The 25400-nt window shown below is 50.7% G+C and overlaps 1 protein-coding gene across 1 annotated transcript; it reads right to left on the reverse strand.

Moving 5' to 3' along the window:
• Positions 1-1181: 1181 nt before the first annotated feature.
• CPLX4 (complexin 4) lies at positions 1182-24345 on the reverse strand. Its single transcript, XM_060613980.3, has 3 exons — positions 23886-24345; positions 17777-17864; positions 1182-2189 (listed from the first exon to the last, which is right to left on the reverse strand). The coding sequence occupies exons 1-3, from the start codon at positions 24050-24052 to the stop codon at positions 1962-1964; spliced, it is 483 nt and encodes a 160-aa protein (XP_060469963.1). The 5' UTR covers positions 24053-24345; the 3' UTR covers positions 1182-1961.
• Positions 24346-25400: the final 1055 nt, after the last annotated feature.

Genomic DNA, 25400 nt, shown 5'->3' on the forward strand with positions numbered 1-25400 from the left:
TTATGGGGCAAAGTCGGGCCCTGGACTGAAAACACATTTTATCCATTATCTTGGAGCTTTAAAAATGGTGACTATTTTAAAGTTTCTGCTATAACACAAATCACAACTCACATGCCAGTGCTGATGAAAGACAGGCATGGGTTTGTTTCGTTTTGAGGGAGAGAGAAAAAGAGAGAGCCAGCGGGGAAGGGCGCGGAGGGAGAGGGAGAGAGAGCATCTCAGGCAGGCACCACGCCCAGCCGGGAGCCCCCTGCGGGGCTCGAACTCACGATGCCGTGGCCTGAATTTGTGCCCCCTCAAAATTCACATGCTAAATTCTAACCTCCAAGGTGATATTGTTAGTGGGGTCTTTGAGAGGTGATTAGGTCATGAGCAGAGCCCCCCCAAATGGGATTAGTGTTGTTGTAAAAGAGAACCCACAGACCTCCCTTGCCCCTTTCATAGCGTGAGGATAAAATGAGAATTCTAGAATCTAGAAAAGGGTGCTCATCTGTCTCCCAGCCTCCAGAACTATGAGAAATAAACGTGGTTTTTTTTTTTTGTTTTTTTGGCTTATAAGTCACCCAATCTATAGTATTATTGCAGCAGCCAGGATGGACTATGCCAGTGGACTTCAAGACTAATCAACCTCCAACACTGCACCAATGTTCTCCCAGGGACTTTCAAGAGGGGCTAAACTTTGCCAAGGATCATAGGTCCTGAAACCCTAATGCCTTGTTTTATTTGCGTATTTTTGTGACATGAAACTTTGTCTTCCACAGCACGTTCAGGAGCTCCGGTTATAGAAGACGTTAGTCCCTAACTTTTTGGTCCTAGTTCCCCTTCCCTCTGGTGGAGCAGTTCCTCTTGATAGACGCTGTCTTTGAGCATTATTTATTCAGTGAACGGATTCCTTGAAAGGCTAGTATTTTGGTTTGGTTTGGTTGGCTTTAGTTAAAGAGCGCTAAGTGTTTCCGAGGTAAATATTCTAAGTCTTTTGAGCACTTCCCTTTGAAAGGGAGCAAGTGTTATGAGAAAGGAACCCATGTATGCCCTGGAAGACTGTGGCACAGCATGATTTGTTGGAAGCTAGTCTGTGGGGGAGGGATGGGAGTGACAGGAGAGGAAGACGAAGGAGGAGACCCAGGGGAGGCAAGAAAAAAGAGGACACACACACACACACACACACACACACACACAGATTGACTTAATGTCTCAAGGCTCTTTATTCATCCACCACTTTGTTCCCATGACATCACCAAGTTCAGGCAAAGGGTGATGATGGTGAACGTGGAAATGGCCACAGCCTTCCCAGTTGCCCCCCTGCCTCTCACGTCACCCCCTCAAGTCCATTCTTCACGTGGCCTGTAGAATGATGCAAAGGGCTGGTGAAGTCTATTCTCCACCTTCCTGTCTCATTTCATCCCTGCCACTGCCCCTTGGCCTTGAAGTGTCCAAAGGCCAAAGTCGATGGGGAGCATCAACGGTGTCCGGCTGCCCGGGAGTGAGAGGTTACGAGGCCTTTGCTTGCTCCTGAGCCTGAAGCCTGGGATCCCAGGGGGCTCCCTGACCTCCCACACCTTTTCCCGAGGGGCCTGGAGCCATGCCAGTGGTGGGAGAGGGCGAGACCCTCCCCTCTAAGAAAGGAAAGAGGAGGGGAAGTGCCATTTGCGTTGTTTCCTCCTGGCTGTCCCAAAGACCTTTAAGCAGATCTGTGTTCGGCGTCGCTCACGGATGAAACGCCACCCTGGGCCACACTTTATAACTTAAAAGGAAAGTATGTTCCCTCCTGGAAGGTGCTAGCTAAGCGCTCTACAGGGAACATTCAGAACATCGAGTTGTTGTCTATGGGTCTGTGGAGAGTGTATCGACATGGATTTTTCTGTGTTCGCTACACGTAAGTATTATGTTCTCGAAACGCTCCATAGGACGGTGGTCACCGCCCCCTCGACCCGGGTCCCTCCCGTCCCCTGCCTCGCCCCTTACATCACAGAACACTTCTGCTCTGCCGTCTGCTTCATTTCCGTGAAGGTGGCCTGGGCTTTTTCTTTTATGGTGTCCAAGTCCATGTTCTGGAGATTCTGGAGCTGCCCGAGAATCGAATCCTTGTCCTCTTCCTCCTCCTGGTCTTCGTCTACCATTTTCCGGAGATCTTCGGGCAAATCCACGTCATCTCCAGCCATCTGGATTTGGTTCTCATCCATTTCACTCTGCGCAAAAGACACAAACGCGGAGCTCGAGAAACCACGCGGAAGCAACCGAACCACCGAACAAACAGTAAAAGCAGCAGGAAGACCCTCCGCTGGGGATGAATGAAGCGAATGGCACGCTCGGCTGTGTCTCCGCGGAGCCTGGGCTCGGTAGCAATCGTGGGGGCTGTGGGGGGGGGGGGGGTGGAGCTGGTCGCCGCGCCCCTCCCTCTTTCGCTGCACCTTGGGCCGATCACGCGTCCCACAGCAGCGGTCCCCGGGCCCCGCAGCATCAGCATCATCTAGGAACCTGTTAGAAAGCCAAATTCTGGGGCCCCGCCCCAGACCCCCCCGAATCAGGAGCTCGTGGGTGGAGCCCAGCCTTGCGGGTTTTAAGAAGCCCTCCTTGTCCTGCGGTGCCAGCAAAGCCGGAGAATCACAGACCGACTCGTAGACTCTGCCTCAGGGCGGCTTTGCGAGCTTAAGCGGTCTGTGACTCAGTGGCCCCGGCTGTTCCCACCCTGGAGGGTGGGGGCTGGGCTCACCGCAGCCTGACCGGGCTCCGTCACCGTGGCAACTTCTGCTTGACCTTTGACCCCTCCCCCTCTTCTGCTAGGCACAGAGTCACGTCACATTCAACCTCCCCCCCTTTCGCACCCGGAAGTATGTCTGCCACATAGCCCTTGGTTATTAAGTAAATCGGCTGTGTCACGGCTGGTACTCACATCCTATTGTGCTAACTGCGACCGTCACAGTTTGCCTTACATGGTTCCTTTTCTGACTCCACGAGGGGCCGTTCTGCAGCGACGTATAGTGCGTGCCCCCCGGTCGTAGACATTCCTTTACCCCTTTGGCTGTGGGGCCTTTGTGTCTTAAGTAGAGAGAAAAATCCAAAGAAGTTTCCCTGGGAAGGGTGAGGGTACTTTCTATGCCCAGATGGCTGTATCCGATGATTTCTGAGATCAGGTTGTAACAGGAGGCACACAGGGCGCCAGGGGCCCAGAAGATTACAGAGCATTAGAAAAGCGAAGGATGGGAAAGAGCTCAGCAGACTTTGGGGCTCTCCCACCTTGTCGCGCGGTGACCAAAGGGCATGCAAATTCACACAAAGATGAAATGATCGCTTAGGCCTTTTTTTAAAGGATATATCTATTTGAGAGAGAGAGCGAGACAGCGCGAGCAAGGGGGGGAGGGGCAGAGAAAGAGGGAGGGAGAGAGTCCCAAGCAGGCTCTGCACCGTCCATGCGTAGAGCCCGATGCAGGGCTCGAACTCATGAACCGCAAGATCGTGACCCGAGCCGACCTCAAGAGTCAGCCGCTTCACTGAGCCACCCAGGCGCCCCACGAACGCTTAGTCTTCATCAGACCTCACCGATGTGATTTTAGAAAGATTTTGACACCTGCAGCTTTCCCGGATGGCGTGAAGGTCAACACCTGCAGGAGACTATGAATTCCCCTCGCCTGGGTGCTGAGAATAAATGACTGTAAACAGACATCTCCGGGTACAAAGAGCGAGCCAGAGTGAGGTGTATGCTCTGTGCTCCATCGGTAAAGTGGATTTCCTGGGCCTTCTCCACCTCTAGGGCCCTGTGGCTCCCTCCGAGTTCCTTCTTCTGGTGGGTCTCTAGGCAGAGAGACGGCAAGCCGGGTTTGCAGAGACGCTTGAGAGGCTGACTTGGGATGCAGAAAGGACGTGCCCTTTGGGGGTACACCCTGAAGGCCTCTGGGAAGAGCCGCTCTCGGCCGCAGCCTCCCAAGGGCGAGAAGCCTCTCCCTGCACTTGGCCAGGCCTTGGCCCCTCAAAGCGCTTAATGGATTAATTAGTTCCTCGTCAAACTGTTGTGGGGATTAATTAGTTAGTTAATCCGCAGGGGCTCCCAGCCAGTCCTCCATTTCTATTTATTTTTTATTTACCTACTCTAGAAGTTGCCTTTCTTGCTAATTACCCTCTGGGCGTTTTTTGCGGGGAGGAGAGGAAAGGCAGGACTTCAGCCTGGCCGTTCTCAGTTCGTGGAAAGGCACGACCTCTCCCCTCTCTTACGCACCCCGAAATAAAATAGAGTGATTTGAAATGGCTTTCCTGGGAATGCTGGCACCCCCCACCCCTCTGGTTGGGAATGAGATCTCTGTGGATGTCACCAGAGTCAAAACTGGCTGGAGAAGCCGCTGTGGCCTGGAGGGACAGGTAGCTAGAGGGACCAAAGCGAGGTGGGCTGGCCAGTGGGTGCTCAGAGAGCCGGCCTGTGCATGAGGGCGGTGTTCCCTGCCTTCCTTTCACCCGGCAACTTCGTCATGCTGCCTCAGGGGGGGAAGCTTTGGAACAGATTTTCCTTCCAGAAGGACTTTCAGGTTTATTCTCTCTTCATTCCTCTTGCCTGGGGCAGGCCGAGCAGTGGCGTTCGACTTTACCTCAAAACTCACAGAGGGGCTCTTGATTGGCACCTTCTACCAAAGCGTTTCTCAAAGTGGGGTCTCCAGGCCAGCAGCATCGGCAGCTCCCGGGACCTTGTTAGAAATGTACATCCCCTGGGGCGCCTGGGTGGCTCAGTCGGTTAAGCATCCGACTTCGGCTCATGATCTCACGGTGCGTGAGTTCGAGCCCCGCATTGGGCTCTCTGCTGTCAGCACAGAGCCCACTTTGGATCCTCTGTCCCCCTGTCTCTGCACCTCCCAAACTTGCTCTCTCTCTCTTTCTCTCAAAAATAAATAACCATTAAAAAAAAGAAAGAAAGAAATGCACATCTCAAGCCTCACCCAGACCTGCTGTGGGGGCGGGCCCAGCAATCTTCAACTTAGCAATTGCCCTCCCGGTGATTCTGGTGCATTGCTTAAGTTTAAGAACCCTCCTTCCCTTGAAGACAGGACTGTGACTCACTCATCTACACGTCTCAGAACCTAGCAGAGTGTCTGGCATGTAGACACAGACAGTAAATGTTTATTGAATGATTCAAGAAGCCTGTGGTCAGGGACTACAACAGCGTTAACAATCCTTAAACGCACAGGTCTGCTTTGCCGTAAAGAGCTCTATTTTCATAGCTGCTGACTTGCCTTTCCACTCCCGTTGGGCCAGTGTGCCGGGAGGTCCACTGTTGGCTTGAGAATCAGATTGCCTGAGCGTGAGGGTTACCACCACCACTTATAGGCTGTGTGACCTTGGGCACCTTACACAACCTCTCTGAGCTTTACTTTCTTATCTGTAAATTGGGATTCTATTATTTGCCTTAGAATTGTAGAGGATTAATTAGATGACATCTGAATTATTAAGCAGTCAACCGGGGGTGGCTATTCATAAACAGGATAACTCCCAGGGCTGGGCTGCAGATTCGCATCGGATAACCATGACTCCTGCCTATGGCGGTCAGCCTTATCAGAGCCCTTGCTCTCTTCGCACCTTCTCTCTGGCCTAGAAATGGCCCCCTGCTCTCGTTCCACAGTCACGTTCCTGGAAGGCTGGGCCTGTTTCCCTTTCTGCACGATGTCTTCCGTTCTGGGAGAAAGCTGCCGGGCTTCGTCACCCTTTGCCAGACCCATGGGAATGTTTGTGGGAGCCGGCGGATGAGCACTGAAAGAGGTTCCAGGCTCACGACCAGCCCTCCGTTCCCCCCATCCCTGGCTCCGTCCCTCCCTGGGAACCTTGTGCCATCAGGTTCCCAGTACTGGACCTCCTGCCCTCCTCATCAGGCTTAGCAGGACCCAGCCCAGGAGCTCACTGCACTCTCCGGGGCACAGGCCTGGTGAAGGGGCCTGAGAGGATCCAGAATACATTTAGGCCGGGAATTCGGGGTCCCGGGCAGCCCGAGTGTGGTCTAAAAGAGGGCCGTGGGCTCTGGGCGGGCCTGTCTCTTTGGCCCTAGAGACTTTTCACCCCATGTGAAAGAATGCAGTCCAAGGGACAGAGGGGAGCCCTCTAAAGCATGGTGCCCAAGGCGGGTGGCTCCGATTGTCCAGTCTAAAGGGAGTATTCGGTGTTGTCCACGGCTACGGTCAGAGTCCTATCGTCACCATCCTTCTAGAAGGACAATGCTATTGACGGTCTATCAGCAGCACGGTTGCTTCAGGTGACCATTCCAGCACTGGGATTGATTTCCTTGGGTAATCGACTAAGGGTAGGACAACCAGGTGGGGCCGGCAGGGGCTAGAGGACAAAACGAAGCCCTTGGGAACCAAGACTGGGCCCCAGCCTCATTAGTGCTGGGTCCTAACCACGTGAGCTGGCCCAGACCTAGGACAGGCCAAGGGCAAGGGTCCTGTGTGTGAAAAGGGTCTCCCGTGGCGGAATGACACGATTCCCCCCACCGCGGCCACCTATGGCAGTGAAAGACCTGGCTTCGAGTTCCTGCTTTGTCACTTGCCGGCCCCATGACCTTTCACAAGTCACCTTACTGCTTCCGATGCCCGGGGGAAGGGCCCTAGAGGATTACTGAGCAGATCGAAGGAGACGTGCCGTGACATGGTCCCCTAAGCTTCAAAGCCCTGGACGAGGGTGGCTGTGGCTATCAATATTTTTGAGAAAAAGGACAGTTGGCTCTCACAATCCCTGCTGAAAGGGTCCCCACGATAAAGAAGGCACCGACAGTGACACAGAGCGGGGAGAGTATCGGCCCTGGAAAGAAAGATCCGGGCCAGAGCAAGCCATTAAGAAGAATAAATGAAATTTATACGACGGCCCCTGTGCGGCCTTGTCTCCTGGCCTAATGAACCTCCCTGATGACGGGGCCTTGTCTGTAATCCAAGCAACGAATGGCTCGCACAGACTTTCTGCTGCCCACTGACAAATCAGCCTGGGGAGACCAGGAATATTTTGACACATCAAGGAAAGACAGTAATGCCTCCGCACACCCCCAGATGCAAGTTATAGACGGGATGAATCAGCTCCAGGCAGGGAAGGAGGCTGAGCCTGAGAACCACGGTGTGAACGAGTGAGTGAGCGAGTGAGTGAACCAGCCGACCGTTAGGGGCCAGACAAGCTATCCTTTATTCCCAGAGGTTCTGTCTCAGAGGTCTTCTCATTTCTAGAAATCTTATCAATTTGGGATATCGTTTAATGCAGTTAAAAGCTAATTATTTTTATGCCGGCTGGCCAGAAGCAGTTTTAATCTCTTGGTTTTTAACCAGATTTATAATCTTAATTGCCAGCGCTGAATGCCCCATTATTTAAATAGCCCCACACCCTGTGACTGATTTCTGACCTTTCCCTGAAGGCTCAGCACCACCCTGGATTCACGCTGCGCCCTAGATTTTGACACACTGGCCTTCACCTTGTACCAAACTTGAGATACGTTGACAAACGATCGTATCTTCAACAGTTAACCGTCAAAAAGCTGAGCGTTCACCACATTTTTCCAATCTAGTCAATCAGGGGGCGCCTGGGTGGCCCAGTTGGTTAAGGGTCTGACTCCTGATTTTTGGCTCCCGTCATGATCTCACGGTTTGTGAGTTCGAGCCCTACATCCAGCTGTGTGCTGGCCGTGTGGAGCCTGCCTGGGATTCATTCTCTCTGCCCCTCCTCCACTCACTTTCTCTCTCTCTCTCTCTCTCTCAAAATAAATAAATAAACATTAAAAAATAATCTAGTCAATCAAACCTGGATATATAGCAAATACCTGTTTGTTTGATTCTAGCCAGGTTTTATTTTGGTTTCGGTTTGTTTCTTTCTCTTTGGTCTACACAACTCCAAACAGCTAAGATTAATGGATTTCTTTGTCGAGTTGATCTAACACTACATGTTTCCATCTCTGTGAGGATCACTGGCTGCCAGTCTTTACAAACCTCCTCTTACTGGCCTAGGTATGAGTAGAGGGGCTGTACTGGCTTCTAGGCAAGGAGACAGCCACCCCTCGTTCCTGTCCTGCCAGAACCTGAGACCCTGGGGGGCAGCCAGTCCACAAACACCTCCATGGAAAATTAAAGTGAGCATGGCCTGCTTTGCCAAAGGTAAAGGGGTATTCGGGCCGGACCAGGAGGGAGGGAGGCGTGAGGCCCGGGGGGGCCAGACTCTAGCAGACCCACTCACTCATCCTTGTTCTGAGCATTTGCCGCTGAAGGTCAGAGCCAAGTGTATGTTCTATCCCTTAGAACAGTGGTTCTCAACCCTCCCTGGGGCCCTGAATCCCGTGTGACGCCTAGAAAAATGGCTAGCACCCACCCCCAGAGGGTTGGCTCCAATGGTCCGTGGCAGGGGCTTTGACGATATCATTTGTTAAATAATTTTTTTAAATGCTTATTTTTGAGAGAGAGACAGAGCGCGAGTGGGGGAGGGACAGAGAGAGAGGGAGACACAGAATCCGAAGCAGGCTCCAGGCTCCGAGCTGTCAGCACAGAGCCCGACGCGGGGCTGGAACCCACGAACCGAGAGATCATGACCTGAGCTGAAGTCAGATGTTTAACTGACCGAGCCACCCAGGTACTTCTAGGCGATATCATTTTTAAAACGTTTACCGGGTGATTCTCGTGTCTGAGCAGTGGGGAATCTTGTCTGGGGTTTGCTAGCTGCTAAGTCCGTTGCACCAACGTCTTCCCTCCTCAGCCACTTGCACAGAGGGTGTGGATCTGACTTCTTCGGTCGAAAGTGTGCACACATATAGGACCCATCCGGAATGGGAATTTCTAGACACCAGCTGTGTGCGTCTTCCACTTCTATCCCTTACCAGGGCATTGCCGAGGGGCTCAAGGAGCTCCTAAAGGTCACCATCCAAGCCTCTCATTTTACAGAGGAGGAAACTGAGGTCCGGAGGGATAAAGAAACTTGCAGAAATGTCATTCAGCTGGTTAGGGGTTAGCAGCCTGCACTGCTGTGGCCGGTGGGGTCACATCGGCCTGGGGTCTTATCTTGCTTCGCCATTTACAGGCGGTGTGACCTTGGGAAACCCCTCTTCCTCTCCGCCCACCGCCCTCCCCACCAGCGCTCCTCTCCGTGAAGGGGAAATAATATCTACCTCCCTTACAGGGGTGGGGGCTGTCAGGATCACCGGAGAATGCCGGCATGGCAGAGTGGGGTGTCCCACATTGCCGCTGTACCCATGTCCCCTGGCTCTTTCTCGCCTTCCCCATGTCCCCGCAGGACATTCAGTCCATGGCTCTTTCAAAGACACGAGTAGACGGAGCAAACTGAGCTGGGACAGGATGGGGCGGAGAAGGAAGGGAGGGCCCCTGGCCGGGCCTCGATGGCCTCCAGCCCCGCCCCCAGAAACAGCTGCTGGGGAGCAGGGGGGGTTTCTGTGTCTCAGACCCTGCTGCGCAGCCCAAGGGCTCCGGATCTGGAGGAGGCGGACAAAGGAAGGTCCACAGAATCCTCTCTTTTTTTAAGAGGCAGATTTTAAATTCCGTTCCAAGGGAGCCTCCAACGTGACATTAGTCTAAAGACAACTCCACCGATAGATTTTCTTCTACCTTCACCTTTATTCAAAATGAATGATGCCCTGAATAGAGCAGACCAACACCAGGTGTAACTAAATCATATAGCTCAGCAGGGGGCACAACATTATTTTTCAATGACTAACCTAGATTGACAATTCCGTTAATAGGATTAGGGTTCATTGTGGAACTGTTTTCTCTTATTAATTTGGCTTGACTTACATATACATTTTGAATCGGCTAGGGAGAGGGGCACATTTGTTTTTAGAAAGCATCGTGTGGCTTTCTTTCAAACGCGTTCCTTCCTCTCTTTGCAGAAGTGTGGCATTTGAATTATAACACAGACTTTGTACTTTATACAGTTAGAATGTCTAACCCAGACTTGTTCTTTTCAGGAAGAATTTATTTTTAATGTAACTCTTACAGCAGATAAATTCTTTCTGCTGTTTTCGATACTTGGTTCTCTGTATTTTTTTCCCCCTTGTTCCCAATAACATCCGACATTCGGCAAACATTTCGTGTGTGTAGGTGTGTGTGCACACGCAATTTCTACACGGCAGGCACCGTGCGAGGCGCTGCGGACAGAGATGAACAGCTCAGCCCCTTTGTTAAAGGGCACACAGTCCAGCAGGGGAGACTACCCAGGGTGGTAAGATCACGTAAGGGACGTGCACTCGGGGATGATGGGAGGGCGACAGGAAGGGCAGTGGGGAGAAGAGGGTCACAGAAGTTTCTAGAAGAAGTGGCACTAGACCAAAGTCTTACGGGAAGGAAAGGGGTCGCAGAGAGCAGAGTGGAGGGAGCAAAGCAGGAGGAAAGTCCAGTCCGAGCAGGGAGTTGCAAGAGACGAGACCGGAAAGACAGGAGCCACTTAATGGCCTACAGGGCAAGGGATTGGGACTTGATTCTCGGAAGTTAGGATAAGGTTTTTTTTGTTTTGTTTTGTTTTTTTGTTTTTTAACCAGGGGAGAAACAGGGTCAGATCTGCATCTTGGAAACCTCACTCTGCCATTTTGAGGGGAAGAGCCACTGGTGAGCTGTTGTAGTAAGAGAGGTGAGAAATGCTGGGGCGCCTGGGTGGTTCAGCCGATTGAGCGTCCGACTCTTGGTTTTGGCTCAGGTCGTGGTCTCGCGGTTGGTGGGTTTGAGCCTCGCATCGGGCTCAGTGCTGACAGAGTGGAGCCTGCTTGGGATTCTCTGTCTCCCTCTCTCTCTCTCTCTCTCTCTCTGCCCCTCTCCCACTTATGCTGTCTCTCTGACTCTCTCAAAATACAAAGAAAGAAGAAAAGAAAGGACGAGGCCTGCCCTTGGGGATGAGCTGAACCTGGGGAATTGGCTGGAGGTGGGGGGCGGGGGGTGGCGAGGGGGGCGTTGGTGGAGATGGGGCCTCCAGGAGGAGCAGCTCTGGGGGAGAGCTGGCTGGTCTGTTCTGGATATGAGCCACGAGGCGCCCCAGCAGGGGCAGTGAAACGTAGAGACAAGAGGTAGGATGTAGGAATAGCTTTGAGAGTCGTCCCACACAGACAGCTGGTAGCTGAAGGCCACAGCAAGACGCCGCCCCCTGGCCAGAGCGTGCGGATTCAGTGGGAAAAAGAGCAGACCTGGAATCTTCCAACACTGGTGGGGGGGGGGGGGGCGGCAGACAGGGGAAGGCTAAGCCACGAAGAAGACACAGGAGAAACAGTTGCAGCGCAAGGCCTGGAAGCTGAGGAGAGAGAGGGCTTCCGGAGGAAGCGCCGGCCGAGGCGGCAGGAAGGGAAGGGAGACACAGAGGTGTCCCGAGAAAATGGTAGAGCCGCCTACTGCGTCCAGACAGGCTACCCAGCATCCGAAGGAGGAAGGTTTCAGCGGAGCTGTGGGAACCAGTGACTCGGGGAAGGTACCTAGAAAGGACTGTTTGCTCAGCAGGTGCTAGCTGCTTGTTTTCCTTGGGAGAGATCTGCCCTTCTTTCTAAAGGAGAGACAACGGACATGGAAAAAGGCCACCCCCTGAAGATACAGGACAGGGGGCGATCGGCCAAGCGAGACCCAAACCTAACGTGAGCATCGTGGATTCCTGTGGGCGCCAGGAGTCCTCGGGGTACCTGTGACTTGAAAGCCGGGGGACGTGTCCACAGAATGCACATGTGGGCAGTTTCTTTTTTTTTTTTTTTTCCAACGTTTTTAATTTATTTTTGGGACAGAGAGAGACAGAGCATGAACGGGGGAGGGGCAGAGAGAGAGGGAGACACAGAATCGGAAACAGGCTCCAGGCTCCGAGCCGTCAGCCCAGAGCCCGACGCGGGGCTCGAACTCACGGACCGCGAGATCGTGACCCGGCTGAAGTCGGACGCTTAACCGACTGCGCCACCCAGGCGCCCCATATGTGGGCAGTTTCTTATGTACCTCGGATTCCTGCAGTTTGATCACTGCACTTATTTGCTTCTGTGATTCCTGCAATCATCGTCCAGGGCACCGGGGTGGCTCAGTGGGTTAAGCGTCCGACTTCGGCTCAGGTCACAATCTCACATCTCAGGAGATCGAGCCCCGCGTCGGGCTCTGTGCTGACAGCTGGGAGCCTGGAGCCTGCTTTGGATCCTGTGCCTCCCTCTCTCCCTCTGCCCCCTGCCCCACTCACTCTCTGTCCCTCTCTCTGAGAAATAAACAAACATTAAAAAATTAATAATAATAAAAGGGGTCGTCCCAAGACCCGGGTGCAATAAATGTCATTGTCATTAGCAGTGACCGATGAGCTGGGAGAGGAGGCTTTTTACTGTTCCCTGGGGGGCTGGGCCCACGTTCCTCCTTTTCCCAGTCCACATTTCCTCCCCCCACCAGTCAGCAATCAGTGAAACTCTTTCACGGGAAACGCCAGCCAAATAGTTGCTTTAGAAAATACGGTTCTAATTCCAAAATGTGACATAGTTATCCTCATTAGATCTGACAGCTCCCGGGAAGACATTTTCCTCAAATCTGCTCTCCGTTGGGCCTTGGTGAGGGGAAGGGCCCAGAACCGCCTCCTGCTGGCTGTGTGACTCCTGTGCCGGTGACCCTGGGGAATTGTGAATGAGGCACCCAGGGGGCATCCCTCGTTAGCTGGAAGACCTAGTGAATGTATCCAGCTCCCCGTGGACCGCTAATACCATTAGAATGGCTGCTTACCCAATATGGACTTTATAAGACAACACGGGGCTTAGCAGTCTGCAGCCCGAGGGGAGGGAAAGGTTGTTATTAGGAGCTCAGGAAGGTCCTGGTGCCTCTTGCTTTCTGCCCAGCACTGCTTTCTTGTTGGACGGTTGTGTTCGTTCTCCAGGCCACCCTCCTGGGCGGAGATACGGTTTCGAGACGGTGGAGGGAGCATGGGACACAGAGAGCACTGGGTAGAAGAATGAGGAGGCTGGAGGTCTGTGCGGCCCAGTAAGCGGTGTGACCTTGGGCAAGTCCCTTGATTTCAATGAGCTTTCTGGTTATGCAGCGACATGGGCTTTTTCAGATACGTGAGAGATAAGTTTAATAAAAATAGAAATACCATTCAGACCCGGGGGTCAAGGAGCCGAGTACCAGGGGCGGTCCAGGAGCCCATACCTGCTCCAGAAGGAGATCTTGGACAGGCGGGAGGTGTCCCACACCCGGAGGTTATGGCTAATTGTTAACAATGAATAAAATCCTACCGTTGGTAGGATTTGCCCTTACCAATGTCTTTTGATGACCTCTTTTTACAGTCTCCATGCCCTGCCTTCCATCCCCAGGACTTATAACGGGGAAGTTTGTACCCTTTGACCACCCTCACCCATTCCACCCGCCCCACCCCCACCTCCTCCCACCTCTGGCAACCACCAATCTCTTCTCTGTATGAGTTCTTCGTCTTCTTTTTTTTTTTTTTTTTTAGTTTTATTAAAAAAAGTTTTTGTAATGTTCATTCATTTTTCAGAGAGACAGAGACAGGCAGAGCGTGAGTGGGGGAGGGGCAGAGAGAGAGGGAGACACAGAATCCGAAGCAGGCTCCAGGCTCCCAGCTGTCAGCACAGAGCCCGACGCGGGGCTCGAACTCATGAACTGCGAGATCGTGACCTGACTGAGTCACTCAGGCGCCCTCGAGTTCTTCTTTTTGTAAAAGATTCCACATACAAGTGAGATCATACAGTACTGTCTTTGTCTGACTTATTTCACTTAGGATAACACCCTCCAGGCCTATCTATGTGGTTGTAAATGGAAAGATTTCCATTTTTTAGAGCTGAATGATATATATGCGCACACACACACACACACACACACACAGCAGGATGGCTGGTTTTAATTCAGTACTCAGATAAGTAATTAATTAAGTGAAGTAATCAAGATGCCAAGCCCCACGAAGAGGATGTACATAACGATTAGGGGGTCTGTTGCCCCGTCTCTAGCCTGGCAGCTCCTGGCCGGGTCTCCCCTGCGGCTCCAAGGGTGTGGCGCTGGCCACCGGCCCCTCGTTCCTTTCCCTGGGTCACTGGACACACTGCCGTGGCCTGGAGCTTTCCCAATCACAGCGATGCCCGGGGGCACTGCCGGAGGTTCCAGAGCCTCCTTGCTCCTCATGGGAACATCCAGGAGATAAAGACCTGAAACTTCAAGCCCCATTATGGTTTTGGGGTGGCATTCTAAAGGTTCCAGGAGTCCTTCTGCACAATCAAGGAACACCTAAGAGTTACATCCAGCTCCAAATATGGAGCAGCCCGGGCCCCTCCAGATAAGTTGGCCTGGTCCGGTAGGAGAATCCAAGCGTGGCTTTCAAGGCCCAGGGAAGGACTGCCCCCCACAGTGGTCATTTCCCCGACGTCAGGCCTGAATATTCCAATTCCTTCTCCTCGCCCTCAGTCACTGGCATTTCAAAATCCCTCTCCATCCTGCTGACCACGGAGACGGCTAACACCAGTTTGTCTTCTGGCTCTCTGTCCTGGCGCACCGCGGGAGGATCCCGCTGCTGGGACACTCCCCTCCCAGCCTGTCCCCACACGGGGCCCCTCACGGGCGCTTGCCACCTCCTGTTTTGTGACAGCTGCTCCTTGGAGAGCCCACCAGGCCCTTCCAGGGGCGCCAGCACAGCAACCGCTTCACAATACAATGCACAATCTGGTCCTTAGTAGCAACCGAATAGACTCCCCCCCCGCCAAAAAAAAAAAAGTTCACGTCCATACATGTATTTCTGTCCCCCACCGCCAGAGTCCCTGCTACAACCCACAGACCGCGCGGAAGAACTGATCAGAGCGGCGGGGCCGGTCCCTGCGGCTGCGCGCGCGCCCTGCGTTAGGGACACCAGGGGGCGCGCGGGGCCCGGCTCCTGTCACCAGAGGATTGGCCGCTCTGCACGGACAGGAAGCTGCCGGCCAGGGGCTGATCTCAGCCTGGCAAACGCGTCTGTCCCCCAGCGCATCCTTCTAACCCTGGGCAGGGGATCGGGTCCAGAAGGCCCGCTGCGCCCCGAGCCCGGATGGGGCGGGTGCGAGGGGAACGTGTGACCTGTAACAGCCACGGGAGACGGAGGGGGTGTCCAAGGGTGGGGCTGGACTTCACGGGGTAAGGTGCCGCATCGACGTGGGGGCGTTTGTCACACCTGGCGACAACGGGACAGAGCGGAAGAGGAGAGCGGCGGGGTTGTATGATACACTTTCTATTGATTACTGTTTTATGGGCAGTGTAATTGGGTTGGAATTTCCACGTGCTGTGCGAAAAGCAGGCAATTGTCCTGCTGGTATTTTTAGCATTTTTTCACACCACAGGCCTATTCTGGCAACGTTGTGCAGCATCAGTCCATTTTCACAAAATGCAGCCATAATATCAAAGAGGCCCAGGGAGGCCCCCACCTGAAAGCAAACTGCAGGGAAAGAGTAAGTGTGGAACGCTTTCAAGGGATATTCTCATCTATTTCTTTGGGTTGTATTTGGAATTTAGTAGCGGCCCCCAGGTCCCGGGTAAAGCCATCAGACGACCCAGGAGGGGGAGGGGCCGGGTGTCTGCTGGGCTTTGGGTGGGATTCACTGAACTCCTGAGCAGTACAGGCGGCCCCCAAAGCCTTCATGCAGGCTTAAGCCACAAAACTGTGCTTAAACTTTGGGGACACCTCGAACGCTGAGAGTAGCGACTGCAGAGACCTTGGAGGGCCAGAGGGAGCTGTGCTCAAACCCTTTCGTAAGGCACGCTTTTTCGTGGCTGAGAGGCCGACGTTCCCATCCCGGTTCCGTCGGTCAGTAGCTGTGGGTTTTTTTGCCAAGCTACCTGACCCCCCCCCCCCCCCCCGCCCGGGGCTGCAGTTCCCTCATGTCTAAAAAGAGACAGTGACATTAGATTCTTAGGTGAGCTCAAGGGTCTTTCTCGGGGTCGAAGAAAAAAAATCAGGTGGGATCTCACACGCATTATACATTTGAAGCAGCTATGGGAAAGGGGGGTATATGAGCCTTGGTAAATCACGCAATGAAAGATCCTGGGCTCCACTGTTGACAATTTGTTGACTTCTTCTCGCTCCTGCACCCCACCCCCAGCTGGTTTCAGGGAGCAGAAGCCTGTGCAGATATAGTCACTGCCGCTCCCCTGGGCCTGATTCTCTCCAGAGAGGATATGAATGTGCACATTTCGTGGCTTATAACTCTGTCCTCTTTTTATAGCTTTTGTTGGGAGAGGCTCTTGTCCCAAGGGATAGCGTGACTCAGGGATCTGGGAATTATTTTTTCTTTGAAGACCGTCAGGGCCATGCTGCTGAGCCTTGCGTGAGGTGCTCATCCCTGAGGCTCTGGAAATGAGCAAGACCGTTGAGACCTCGGTGGGGAGAAAGCAAGCAGAAGCTCAGATTCTTGACCTCGAGTTGTCGCACCGTTTGCACATATCAGTGTGCTTCCGCGAGGTCTTTGAGACCCCCAGCTCTTATTAGGAAGACATAAGACTTCTGGGCATAGAGATAATTACAGCAAAATAAGAGCTGTCCTCTGCTGAGCTCTTTCCATTAGGCAGGTGGCTGTACGAGGTCCTTTACGTGATGTTAGCTCAGACAAAGACTTTGTGAAGCAGGTGTCATTGTCTCCATTTTACAGATGAGGAAACTGAGGCCCAGATATTTTAAAAAGCCATCTGAGGTTGCACCGGAATTAAAACCCGGTTCTCCTCAAGACGGCCAGCGCTGTCCCTGGAGCTTTGGATAATCCACTAGACAATGGGAGTGGCGGGGACCGTGTCTAGTGGCCCACTCTTCCAAGATGCAAGCACAACGCAAAAAAGCACGAGGCCGGAATCAGGGAGGCAAAAAGCAAAGACATGCTTTTCAAAATTCGATGGTTGCTGTGAAAATGTTTAAATCTCACTGTGAGTTTTCCTTCCCTCTGTGAGAGCAGAACATGGTTCCTAGGGCATCTAAGGGGTCAGTCTCCCCGACAAGTTGGGGCTAAATTTAACTCTTGGGTGACTTCAGCACTGACCTTGCAGGGACAGCCAAGCTCTCTCTCCCCCTTCGATTAGTGCTTGTAGCTTCTGACGTCAGCTTTCGGGGGACCCGCAGGGGACCCATGGGAGCCGTGCATCTGAGCCTGCCGTAACATGGGCCACACATTCTCTTCCCATCCGTAAACCAGGACTTGACCAGAATCTACAGGCGTTCGTTCTCACCGCCAGCACCGAGATGGATAGACGCCTCGTGCGGGGTGATGACATCACCTCCATAAAGAAGGAACAGACCGTTCCTTTGAAATACAGGCAGGATATGGTAGAAGGTCTTGGGCTCTGCCTTTCCTGCCTGTGTGGCCTTTGGCAGGACGGACTGACCTCCTCCATGCTTCTGCTTCCTCTACCATAAAACGGAGGTGATAATACAACCACCCCAGAGGACTGTTTGAGGATTAAATGGGTTGATATGTACGCAGCCCATAGAACATTATCATGTGACGCATTATTTTGTATTATCAAATACCAGCGATATTAAACACCAGTGATTATTTCCTCCTTGTGTATTTACACAGAGAAGTTCTATAATCTTTACATAAATTTACATAAAAATAGCATTTGTGGCTTTTAGCTCCATTTGGTTGAGACAAAATGGAAGTTTATAGAGGTGAAATGACTGGAATCTACTTTTCATGAACTCCAAGTTCAATGCTCTTTCACGACATCAAACACCTCAACGAAGACAAATAAGTGTGTGTGTGTGTGTGTGTGTGTGTGTGTGTTCATGAATGTGACCCTTTGCCGATAATCAAACATTCTCCACGTGCTAGTATCTCAGAAATTATTGGATGTTTACTGAGTATAGAGCGTCTCACCTTTGGGAGCCTGTACTTTTCTCTGAGATGGACTCTGACGCATGCCCTCTCTGCCTTTTTTTGTGTGAATGCGGCATCTCTTTCCATCCTAAAAGTAAAAGAATAGAATAAGCCATCAAAGGATAGACAGAGCTACGGACATTCCCACCAGACGCGGAGATAAACCTTCCTACGCCCCCAAACATCTGCCTCTCTTTCTATCATTCTACTGTCACAACTCACTGCAGACCCCTAAATCCCAACGGCAGCTTGGTTCTGGGAATCTCTTTAGGATGCAGCCCAGAGAGGGGCAGAGTGGTGATGCCTAGTGTATGGTTGACCTCAAGGTGCTGCTCTAGATACGACTTGGGACCACGAACATCAGAATCGCCTGAGTGCCTGTTAAGAATGCAGCTTCCTGGGTCTGATCTCACACTGACTCAGAATCCCTGGGGGCGCAGATGAGGGGAATGTATGTTTTTAACAAGCTCCCTGAATGATCCTTCTTCAAGTGAAAACAGCGTCGCCGAATCCTGGGCTGGGGGGTCCTTAGAGGCACATGGGATTTAGGGATCTATAGAAAGCCATTTCCCTTCATTGCCACCCCTTCTGGACCCCAATTTTTGTACAGCGTTCCCTTCCCTGTTTGGAAGGAGGCATCCCCAAATAAGGTAGGGTAGATTTCCATAATGCTCTGGGGACCACCTACTTGGACTTGGGCTTATGCTGGTTTGAAATGGACTCCCTTGCTCAGGGTGACCTCGACAGAAGCAGACAGCTTTGGGGATGTCTCCAAAGCTCACAGTGACTGCCTCCCCTCCCAGCTGCCCAGAGACGGGCATCACTCGGGACTAGATTTATACGCCGGCCCTGCTCTCTGACCGTCTTGAATTGGCCCAAGCTGAGTAAATGAAATCTTTTCTCCGGGATCTCTGGGACTGAGAAAGACACATTCGCAGTGTGGCTGGAACAGGTGAACTTGGAGGCCGCGGGCCACCATTGTCCCCAGTCCACCCGGTCTGGGTGGCCCAGGGGGAGCTGACCACTGAGAAGAAAGAACAGAGCAGCCATGCAGCCACAGGAGCAACGGCAGGAGCCAGGAAAGAGCTCGTGGCTGGCTTCCCACCTTATTCTGGTTCCTAGGTTAGGCCCGTGTGAGGCGTGGCGGGGTAAGGCATTATTTGCACGAAAAGGAATTCTGTTTTCATTTTCAGGTGGCTAAATTGGCTTCTATTTCTTCCCTTCACGTTTGGAAATCATCTTAACCATCACACAGAAGGGGGCCTGAAGGAGGGGCTGATCTGAAGCCATCTGATTAAATGACTGACCACCGGGCCCTGGGTGCAGGCCCTCCCTGAGCTCACTGCCCGTCTCCAAAGGTCGGGCCCGGGGTGGGCACCCGACAACACAGGCTTCCATATTCTGCCTTTGGAGGGGGAAACAGGATAAGTGACTTGCCCGAGAGATCCGCGAGCCGGGGCTTGGGCAGAAGCGGATCTTTTCTCCCCAGTATTTCACTATGAAAACTTTCAAGCGTACAGAAAAGTCGAAAGCGTTTTACGGCGAAACGCGTATATTCGCCATCTATAGTCTACAGTTAGCATCTTACGATACACGTTTTATTACATACTCACCCCTGTCTCTACCCGGTCATTTACCCATTTTATTTTTTGGTACATTTCAAAGCTGTAGACATCGGTACTCTTTCCTGCAAACACTTCAGCACGCAATGCCGTTAACTACAGCTATGCATTTGTTGGTAGTTCTTTTTTTTTTTCCCCTTTAAGTAAAATTTGTCTACAATTAAGTGCACAGACCTTGATTGCTGGTGAATTTTATGTGGCAACTTGACTCGAGACACAAGGTGCCCAGATTAAACGTGGTTTCTGGGGGTGTCTGGGAGGGTGTTTCCAAAAGAGATCAGCACTTGAATTGATGGACTGAATAAAGCAGATTGGCCCTCCTTGGCGTGGGGGGCGGATAGCATCCAATCCATGGAGGGCTTGACTAAAACGAAAAGGCAGAGGAAGGGAGAATTCTCTCCTTCTCCGTCCGTCTGCTTGGGCCGAGATCTCAATCTTCTCCTGCCCTTGATTAGGACTTACACCATCAGAGTTCGGAACTTTCCCAGGCCTCCCAGCAACTTTCCCAGGCCTCCAGCTTGCAGACAGCAGATGGTGGGACTTCTCAGCCTCCGTAATCACGTGAGCCAATCCTGATAATCAATCTCACGTACCCACATATACCTGTGCGTGTATGCGTATGTATATTTCTCCTGTTGGTTCCGTTTCTGTGTGGAACCCAAGCCCCTATTAAGACATGAAAAACATTACTATCACCTGAGAAATTTCTCTCCTCCCCAGCGAATACCTGCTCCCCAGTCCCTGTCCTTTATCCACCATAGATTGGTTTTGCCTGTTCTAGAACTTTTTATAAATGGAGCCATATACTATGCCTTCTTTTGTGTAAGTCTTCTTTTGCAGAGCATAAAAAACTTTTGAGTTCATCCAGGTGGTGGTATTTAGCGATGGATTGTTCCTTTTTATTCCTGAGTGCATTTGTCCTATATGAATATGTCATGTTTGTTTATTCATTCTCCCGTGAACGGACTTGCAGTTTGGCCAACATTTGGTATTGTGTCTTCTTAATTTTAGCCATTCTGGTGTGTGTCGTGGTACTTTAGTGTGATTTTCATTTTCATTTTCATGGTGACTAATGAGATCGGGTGGGTTTTTTTTTTCATGTACTATTTGGCCATTTGTGAATCTTTGTGAAGTGTTTGTTCAATTCTTTTGCCCATTTTATTTTGTTTTTATTACTGAGTTGTAGAAATTCTTTATGTATTCTCAATCCCAGTCCTCTGTCAGATATGTTTTGCAAATATTTTCTCTCCGTCTGTGACTTGCCTACAAATATTTTCTTAATGGGATCTTTTGATGTACAAGAATTTTCAATTTTGATAAAGCCTACATCATTTCAAAATTTTATGGCTATTGCTTTCAGAGTCCTGTTTAAGAAATCTTTGCCTACTTTCAAGTTGCAAAGATATTGTTTTTCTCCTAAGTGCTTTATGATTTTAGCTGTTATATTTAGTTCTGTGATGCCTATCAAAGTTCGAGTAACAAATGGTCGCACAGAAATGACTGTACCACAACAAAGGTAAAGGGACATTTTACTATTGAGAGAGATGGTGGGGGGTTGCGGGGGGTAAATGGACTGTTGTTGCGTTCTAGGTGATGAAGCTATTGAAAACTCAAGCAACAGGGGCGCCTGGGTGGCTCAGTCGGTTGGGTGTCCGACTTCGGTTCAGGTCATGATCTCACAGTCTGTGAGTTCAACCCCCGTGTCGGGCTCTGTGCTGATAGCACAGAGCCTGAAGCCTGCTTCCGATTCTGTGTCTCCCTCCCTCTCTCTCTGCCTCTCCCCTGCTCATGCTCTGTCTCTCTCTATCTCAAAAATAAATTAAAAAATTTAAAAAAAGAAAAAAAAAAAGAAAGAAAGCTCAAGCAACAGACCGGAAGCCGTGCCTCTTGCCAGAGGGAAGCAGGCTGGCCCCATTGGCCTGCTACCATTTCTTAAATTGGGCAACTACATAAATGGATGATATTCACACACACGCACACACACACACACACACACACACACACAGCCACGTAGTTGGCAAATAACCCAACCCACAGGATTGACCACACCATTCGGGCATTCTGGCCTTTTCTCTATCCAGATAACTTAGGGACACCGGGACATGAGTTAACACACCAATGCCGAGTCTGTGACCAGGCCTGTTGCTTGGACGTCTTAAATGATTATTTCCATGATCAGATGTCTAGTCTAGGTTTCTGACAGGTTGCTTTGTATTAGCTCACTTGAGCTGAGAACATTAGGTGCGACTGTTCTGTTTCTTCATTATCCTTGTGTCATGTTTGTCTGTCTCCTCCCCTCCCCCCCCCCCCCCCCCCCCCAGCCGCAGGCGAATCTAGCCTACACTCTAGGGATGCTTTTCTTTGGTCTGAGCTTCATCTCAGTGCCAACACCGTGGTGGCAGTGGCGTTTATTATTATTTCTTTGACTTTAACTGCAGAGCCCAGCATAATGCATTCTAGGTAGTTTATAAGCTACGATTTCTTTCAAAAAAGAATTCAGTAGACAAGATTTCCATTAAATGTAGGCCTTTAGGGGTGCCTGGGTGGCACAGTCAGTTAAGCATCCCACTTCAGCTCAGGTCGTGATCTCGCGATCCGTGAGTTCGAGCCCCATGTCGGGCTCTGGGCTGACCGCTCGGAGACTGGAGCCTGCTTCCGATTCTGTGTCTCCCTCTCTCTCTGCTCCTCCCCTGCTCACACTCTCTTTCTCTCTCTCAAAAATAAACATTAAAAATAATAATAAATAAATGTAGGCCTTTGTCCTTGTTAGTCAGGTTCCTCTAAGTCATTAACCGTTCACCTATAATCATCTTAGCAAAAGGACTTAGGCAACTATTACATAAGGGATAGTTAGCAAAAGGTCCAGGATGGCAGCAAGAGATACTCTTATTAAATGAGAAATTCTTTTTTTTTTTTTTTAAATAGGCTCCATGCCCGATGTGGGGGCTTGAACTCACGACCCTGAGATCAAGAGTTGCATGCTCTACTGACTGAGCCAGCCAGGCGCCTGAGAAATACTTTTACTAAATACTTTTTTTAAAAAAATGGGCATTTAACTTCAAGCTCGGGCTTCAATTCTTTGTTGTTATTAAGAGTCTTAAATGGGGGCGCCTGGGTGGCTCAGTCGGTTAAGCGGCCGACTTCGGCTCAGGTCATGATCTCGCGGTCCATGAGTTCGAGCCCCGCGTCGGGCTCTGTGCTGACGGCTCAGAGCCTGGAGCCTGTTTCAGATTCCGTGTCTCCCTCTCTCTGACCCTCCCCCGTTCGTGCTCTGTCTCTTTCTGTCTCAAAAATAAATAAATGTTAAAAAAAAAAAATTTTTTTAAAAAGAGTCTTAAATGGATTCTACCTTAAATTCTAAAAAAATTACATACAGATTATGCTTAAAGACCAGTCTGCAGCAGTGAGAAATTGGCGGTGGTATTCACATTCCGTAACACCCAGCTAAAATGTTACTGATGTTTTATTTTTACTTTTTATTTTTATTTTATATAGCCAGGGGAATGCCATGTTCTGGAGGTACATGGCTGAAGTATTTAGGGGTAAAGCATCATGATGTTGGCAATTTACTTTAAAAATGGTTCTGTCTAGGGGCACCTGGGTGGCTCAGTCGGTTGAGCGCCCGACTTCGGCTCAGGTCATGATCTCACAGTCTGTGATTCGAGCCTTGCGTCAGGCTCTGTGCTGACAGCTCAGAGCCTGGAGCCTGCTTCGGCTTCTGTGTCTCCCTCTCTCTCTGTCCCTCTCCCACTTGCGCTCTCTCTCTGTCTCTCAAGAGATAAATAAACATTAAAAGCATTCAAAAATTAAAAACACCAAAACCATTAAAAAATGGTTCTATCCATCCAACTAATCATCTATAAGCAAATATAACAAAATGTTAACTGTTGACCTTTTTCAGAGGTTTATATGGATATTCATCATTCTGTTCTACTTTTCTGTAGCTTTAAAATCTTCATAATAAACAGTCCGCAAAATTACCCACAGTCTTTGGGAAGCCAAGTCTTAGGACATAATCACCATGTCGTCCTTTCTAGTGTTTAAAAAAAGATAAAAAAAAAAAGATCGTGCTGCGTGTGCCTCTTCCAGGAGCAACGCTTTCTTACAGTTTGAAAGCTTTCTACACGCTAGGAGGGCGAGTTTGGGCAAGACCCTACGTAGAGACAGGCTCACAGTTCGTCATCTGAGCACTTCGGCTGAGGCTAATTAAAACGAACCTTGACCAGAGCAAACGTTAAGCCGCTTTAAGAACGACACATAGATTCATTTATTATTGTTCACTGCCATCCCTACCGGTAGGACACAGTAACTGCTGAGGCTGGGAAATGGGTCCCCGAACAGAACATTCCTTCCTAAGGCTAGAGGCAAACAGCACGAGAAAAGGCGTCTAAAAAAGCAAAGACAAAGAAACCGGGGAGCCCGAAGAAGGTATGGCCGGAATTCATCGCTTTAGGCTCTTAAAGGGAAACGAAGCCACGCGTACTCACTTCTCCTCAATCATTTGCTTTTGGTACTCCTCATATTCCTCTCTAGTCATGCCTTGAGCTGCTGCAGGATCAGAGGTCCCTCCTTCTTCTTTCTTTTCTTCAGACCCGCCACCAAATCCTAAGTTCTTTACCTGGTTGCTGATCATTGTTTTCATAAAGAAAGCCATCGTTTCTGCTCCAGAAAAATCAAGCCAAAACTCAGGCAGAACCCGAAGGCAGACGAACAAGCAAACGAAGACAAAACTCTCCAAATCTCAACGACGGCAACACGTTCAAGAGCGAGGGACTCTGCACAGCCTCATCTGCTCAAGGGCATGATGGCAGGGAAGAGCGGTACTCGGGCGGTAAGCTGGATTAAAGAGATGAACTCCTTAATACAGGGAGGCAGATGGTTCAGATAACTAAAGCACACCATCGGATGCAACCGACCACTTTCTGAATTAATACACGAGGCTAATTCCAGAAGCAAAAAAAAAAAAAAAAAAAATCCTTCACGCTATCTACCCATTTCTCAATTTGAAATCATTGAGCGCAGCAGGGCTCGGGCGAGAGTCTCGTTCCGATTAATCAGAGCTGTCCGATTAATCAGAGCCGACCGATTACACGCCTGCAATGGAATTTCCAAATTCCAGCCCAGGAGCACCACATCCTGTTGAAAACGGAGTCCGGTGAGACTCAAAACCCAAAATGCTTCATTAAGCAAAAATAATCCTTTGATCCGTCATTTTATCTCATCGGACTCTAAGTACTATGCAAGGATTTGCCTTTTGGTTTGCCTGAATTCCGTGCCGCCTCGGTGGTTACCGGGTCCCGTACAGAAACACCCAGGCGAGGCGAGTCTAAAGGGCGAGCGGGCGGGTCCTTCACTGGAAGGAAGACCCGGGACATCACCTTAGCCTTCTCCTGCCCTGAGGTGTTACTCTTCTGCTTGGAAACGTGGCACTACTTTCAGGGCTTGAGCCCAGAAGGTGAGCACAGTGCGAGTTAAATCATCCCCGTGTGACGGGGCCACCTCTCCCGCTTACATACAGCCCACTCCCTGGACGCTCTGTTTACGCTCCCTGGTGGACTTGGGTAAAACTTTTGACACCGTTTTCTAACACGCAGCAGATTCTCAATGGCCGTGGTTTTCTTCAGGTCAAGGGAGGAATCGAATACGGCTCAGGCTTTAATCTGTTAGTATCTTTCTAATTAAAGCACTCCAGGAGGAGGTGGGACGGCGAAGAGGTGGGGACTCTTTGTAACCTGTGCTGATTATCTGTGGGCATGAGCCCTCTCGGGAAATGGGTCCCCTACATTGTATACAGAACTGTAGGATCTGGATTTTTGCCCAAAATGCTCGCTTTTATATATTCTAAGATGGTTTGTCTTTTACTGACCTATTTAAAGATGTTGCCAGAATGGTCTCAATCTGGAAGACTGACAAAATGTTCGGAACGAAACAGGAACCGTACTGAGTGCTTGGCTTGGGAACTTGCATTCGTACCGGCTCCTTTCACTTAAAAATTTTTTTAT

The sequence above is a fragment of the Panthera onca genome, chromosome D3, assembly GCF_046562875.1.
Source record: "Panthera onca isolate mPanOnc1 chromosome D3, mPanOnc1 haplotype 2, whole genome shotgun sequence".
In the NCBI taxonomy this organism is placed as follows: Eukaryota; Metazoa; Chordata; class Mammalia; order Carnivora; family Felidae; genus Panthera; species Panthera onca.